Source organism: Ammodytes marinus (genome assembly GCF_949987685.1).
Source record: "Ammodytes marinus genome assembly, chromosome: 1".
Taxonomy (NCBI): domain Eukaryota; kingdom Metazoa; phylum Chordata; class Actinopteri; order Uranoscopiformes; family Ammodytidae; genus Ammodytes; species Ammodytes marinus.
In genome coordinates this window covers 858,302-863,477 of record NC_137230.1, presented here as the reverse complement: position 1 = coordinate 863,477, position 5,176 = coordinate 858,302, and the positions used below count along the sequence as shown (strand labels likewise).

Below are 5,176 nucleotides of genomic sequence, written 5' to 3'. Positions count from 1 at the left end.
TTAGCACTTACTGGCATTAGTTGATGCTGTGTCACCCATAGACTCACGGAGCCGAAAAGAGTCCGGTGCCCTCACACTTTCAACACACGGACACGCACCATATTGCTTCCTGATTATTTGAATTCTGCACTCCCTGCACGAGCTACAAAACAGCTTCACGACAGCTGGCGTCGTAATAATACTACCGCTTTTGTTCAAAGGTGTCGCCAACGTGCCGACTTACTCGTAGTAGCTTTAAGTTATTAATTAAGTTATAATATCGCCAATAGGCTATATCAATGAAAAGAGACGGTCAAACAGCGTCCAGATGAGCTAAAATCCTAAATACAATAAACAGTAACATGGCAAACTTATTTTTAGGTAAGCTAATTGATTATTTATTCATTTCTTCACACATGTTTAGAGGCGAAGGATTCCTCCGACGCTCTCTGTCCGGCTTATCAGACAGCACTCAGCTGTTTTTTTGGAGCATTATGCTTAATTTCCTGCATTCTGGTGAATTTGTATTCACCAAACACATTTCTTCAGTGCAAATGAACAGTAGACCTAGTGCGAATAGACCGAACTCTGATGTGTGACTTTATTATTGTGCCCCGCTGTGATCGCTCTCGCTGTCATCTCTCCTTGGAGGAGCAGGTGCGCAGGTGAACATTGCATCCTCTCTCTTTCTCTCTCTCACTCCCCCCTGCGCTTAGCAGACAGAGGGAACGTATAGTGACTATGTTGAAGTTATCTAGGCTACTGCTTTGTGCCATTAACCTGGATTTTTAATGATAACCTGATGCTCATTAGTGCGCACCCCTCAGCACTCTGACTCTACCGAAGTGCGCATGGGAAGGCGGGGCACAAACGTAATCTTGTCCTGGGCACGGAGAAGAAATGCGACGGGCATACTGTAGCCTATACAGTATATAGCCTATACGCTATATAGGCTATATATTATAGTGTATACATATTTATGCTCTGTCAAGTTGATGTGAGGGAGCAGGAGATGGGAAAGAGGACATAGGCTATGAGACTGTTAACAGAGCAATCGCGGGAGCACAGGGCAAAGTGTAGGGGGGCGAAGAGGGGGCGGTGCAGGCGGTGGTGAGGGGGGGTGCGGCCGCACCCCTATTACTTCCAACGTCCCATTTATATTCATCTCTTATTTATTGTAGACTAAGCGTTTATGAATGACTGCACGTACAGTTGTCAGATCGCGAACAGTTAAAATAAATTAGGCCTATGCCTATGTGTTTCAAAGGGCATCGTTTTTAGTATTATTTTTTAAACTCACAATGCCAGTATAGGCTACTTTGTCTGAAGAACTGGGGCCTGTTTCAGGTGGTTTTGAGGCAACCCAGAGTTTGTTCGCTCTGAGTTAGTGGAAACTAACAGTTTCTAAAGCAACATACGCCGTGGGTCTACTGGATAGGTGATTTGACCTACTCTGAGTTTGTTTTCACTTTACGCTGCAGCTCCGACTGAAGAAAGAGTGTCACTGTCACAACGCGACCCTGTAGGACAGTTAAAGGAATACTTCCCCCATATTGAACCTGCGTTCTATCATTATATTATTTAAGGAAATAGGTTTGTCTTGACTCACTCTTCACATGGCCCAGCTTTCCTGATATCCACACCCCACATTTTACATAGCTTGCTCGGGAATGACGCTATGTTGGGCCCGAAGACTACAGACCCTCTAGTTCCGCACATTTGTATGCCAACCAATAAGGAATGAGGGAGGCGGGACCTCCCTCACGAGATGTAAACAGAAGGTCCGCCATGTTTCTTCCCCGCTAAGCGACAGAACTAGACAGACAAAAACCTACGACCATGGCAGAAGCAAACGTTCAATTGGATATGACCGAATTGGATTTTTTTAATCTAATGTTGGATTCGGACATTCAGGGCTATTTGTTCGAGCCAGAATATAGCGAGGAAGAGTTGAGAGTAATAGAGGAGGAGGAGGACTAAGCACGGCTGCAGCAGCGGCAGCCTCGCTTGTTGCAGAAGAACCGGAACGAGCTGGGGTGAATTGGTGGTGTACTTGTGTGCTTTGTTCGCCAATGGACAATAATACAGAATCGCTGTGCTGCAGCGAATTTCAACGATGCCAGTTTCTTCTGGACGAAATGGCGGAATCTGGCGAGGACGGGGCGATATGTGTTACATCTCACCCAGGCTTTATGGCTCATCTCAACAGATATGTTTTGGATACGTACTTCCAGACACCGAAACTCAATTGGAGACGCCAGCCAAGGCCCGCCGGGAGAAACGGACGTCTGAGCATAGAGTAAGTGGGGTTTTTTTTTTACTAACAAAGCTATTTAAAAGTGAACACATTGGCTACAATACAGTTTTGAGTCCCGGAGTCATGACAATGCAGTTATCTAAAGTAGCCAATCTTATTGGCAGAGCATAGGCTACGTTACGTTAGCTTGATGTGCGTGTAATGCTACTCAAGGCACAAGCTACAAGATCTTATTTGATAATGTTATTCTACTTCTTTCTTAGACAGTATCGGCTCACCGCCTACCGCCACTTCCTGGAGTGGATCTTGAAAGGCGAGAAACTCGGCAGAGGCAACCGCCTTGTTTTGCCAACGTGTGTTGTCCAGGTCATCAGGACAACATATCCATCACAAGACGGACAGTACCGTGGCTACCAAGAAGAATTGGACAGTCAGGACGAGCTGTGATTATTGTTGACATAGCTACACGTTTATTTTTTGTACAGTTTCTATTTTTTGGACTAATAAAACTTCAAATTCATGTTGGTTGTTGTGCTTTGTTTATTAAACCATGTCATGATGTAACTATTATGTGAGGGATAAACATAAGTATTGCAAAGGGTAAATAGTCAATAATGCTTAGCTTTTCTTACACCATATTGCTGTGTAAAACATGTGCTCATTCTTTTTAATTTTCATATTACTGCACCCAATTTTCCCAAAATAGGAAATAACAGAAATGTTCACAAATAAACATGAATGCTTTTGATCTTTATCAAATCTGCAAACTAATATAATTTCCTGTGGAAGGAAGTGTCACACATACAGAGGAATGACCCTTATACTAAAGTAGGCCTACTGTATAAGCTAATCATTGATTTATAGTGGGGAGAAATGGTTCAGTACAAATACTTGATATGCTGAGCTGCTGTGATTAGCAAATGTTTTTATGCTGTGCAGTAACAGTCATCTTTTATGGATACATTCATACAGTATATGATGGCTGTATGCTGAACCTGTTTTGCACCTTTGTGATTTATACCACATAAATAGTCCAAACTAAGAGTCCAAGGTAAAAACAAAATATATTTTATTCACAAAGGAAATATACCAATATATAAACATTACAAAGCTTTGATTAAAAACAAATGCTTTAATATAAAAGATAAGTTAAAATAACATGTACAATGTAGCCGTAAGGTTAAATATAAAGCCATGGAAAATATTAATAGACCAGTCTGTTTTTTTTTTAAATCATTATCTCTACATTACTTCTCAAAAATGCTCTAAATGAGCATTTTTTTTATTGTGAATTTGGTAGAAATGTTGTCAGTATTTTATATTATAAAATCAAAATGTTCATTTTACTCTAAGAAATGCCTCTAAAGAGTGTAACAAGAGACACTGAACATTCAGAGTGGTCTCTTCGGCAGAGTATTCATATCAAAGCAGTTATGTTTCTATTGTCCAATATCACAAATAGTCTTTTGCTTCAGTGGGCTTCACATTCGATGCATGATGACTTGAGAGGAAAGACTGGATCCACACCATCGCCGCATCTCCACCAGGAAAACCTAGAAGAGGACAGATAGAAAAACCAATGAGCGAGGCAAAGTGAACATAGATAGTGAACATGTTGGAGAGTAGAAATAGTACTATCCTGAGGTTGTTGAAATTCAGATGTCCCTCTCAAGGCGGCTTCCAAACAGCCACTGAAGCCTCCTTTGTTGGTTTGGGCACTAGTGACAAAAATACATTTGACATGCTGTTACTTTTTCATAATAAATACTCTAACCATTCAGCTAAATCAATGAGTGAAGCAAAGTGAACATAGATAGAGTGAACAGGTTGGAGAATAGAAATAGTATTATCCTGAATGATGAGATTCATCAGATTTTGAGGTTGTTGAAATTCAGATGTCCCTCTCAAGGCGGCTTTCAAACAGCCACTGAAGCCTCCTTTGTTGGTTTGGGCACTAGTGACAAAAATACATTTGACATGCTGTTACTTTTTAATAATAAATACCCTAATCATTCAGCTAAATCAACCAACTGTGAGTAAGCAGGGAAAATTATAATTGTATTAATTGTGCCACTTTTACTACAAACCTGTGGTTGTGGCCTGCATCCTCTTGACCGTTTTCCATTTTGCTCCCCCTTCATCTCATTCCCTGGCGTTTGGGAGGAACTTGAGCTCTATCTCTCTCTTGGTTGTCCATTGATTTCAATGATGATGTCCACTTTAAACCGTTTTGAACAGACCCAGGCTCCGTTTATGCAAGCTCTAGGTACTGTCAATGACGATTCCACCTTTCCTATCCGACAATATGGCTATCGCAGCGTTAAAAAAAGCAATGCCACCTTCAACAGACCCAGGCTCCGTACAAGCAAGCTCAAGGTAGTGACAATGCCCATACTACCCATCCCCATGGAATATTGGTACTTGAGTAGTGCATGGTGAAAGACCTCCTCCTGTATGCAATAAAATAGAGGAAAAAGATTATGAAAATTAAAACATAATCATTAGGGGTTGATTTTGTAAAGTATTCAATTTTGCTAGGATAACTATTCTCACCAGTATGTTTGAACAGGGCCATCTGTTCCATGTCTTTGAACACAGAGTTTACAGGCATGACAGTAGAAAGAGTTCTATCCTGCAGAGTGATGCAGTGGATTTTGAAGTTGTTGAAATTCAGAAGATTGTCCATGGTCAGATATCCCTCTCAGAAGCGGCTTTTAAAAGCAGCCACTGCAGCGTCCTTTGGTGGTTTGGCCACTGGTGCAATGTTGGGTGGCCGTGCAGGCTGGGGCAGGGCAAGGGAGGATGTTGGAACCTTGTATAGAATGTTTCGGTTCCGTCTTCTGTCCAAGACACTTAGGACAAGAGTGTCAATGAACTGGTAGGTGTGTGGATTGAAAATCTTCTTCAAGACCCACTGCTTGGATCTCTTGCAATACACCT

General features: G+C 41.6%; 1 protein-coding gene across 1 annotated transcript; it reads left to right on the top strand.

The window, feature by feature from the left end:
- The first annotated feature begins 2,070 nt into the window (after window positions 1-2,070).
- LOC307250341 (uncharacterized protein) lies at window positions 2,071-2,688 on the top strand. Its single transcript, XM_080027389.1, has 2 exons — window positions 2,071-2,278; window positions 2,500-2,688. The coding sequence occupies exons 1-2, from the start codon at window positions 2,118-2,120 to the stop codon at window positions 2,681-2,683; spliced, it is 345 nt and encodes a 114-aa protein (XP_079883515.1). The 5' UTR covers window positions 2,071-2,117; the 3' UTR covers window positions 2,684-2,688.
- Window positions 2,689-5,176: the final 2,488 nt, after the last annotated feature.

Bases quoted from the DNA above. Each gene is read 5' to 3' on its own strand.
- LOC307250341 (XM_080027389.1), top strand. From the start codon at position 2,118: ATGGCGGAATCTGGCGAGGACGGGGCGATATGTGTTACATCTCACCCA. The intron at 2,279-2,499 runs GTAAGTGGGGTT...CTTCTTTCTTAG, and splicing joins AACGGACGTCTGAGCATAGA to ACAGTATCGGCTCACCGCCT.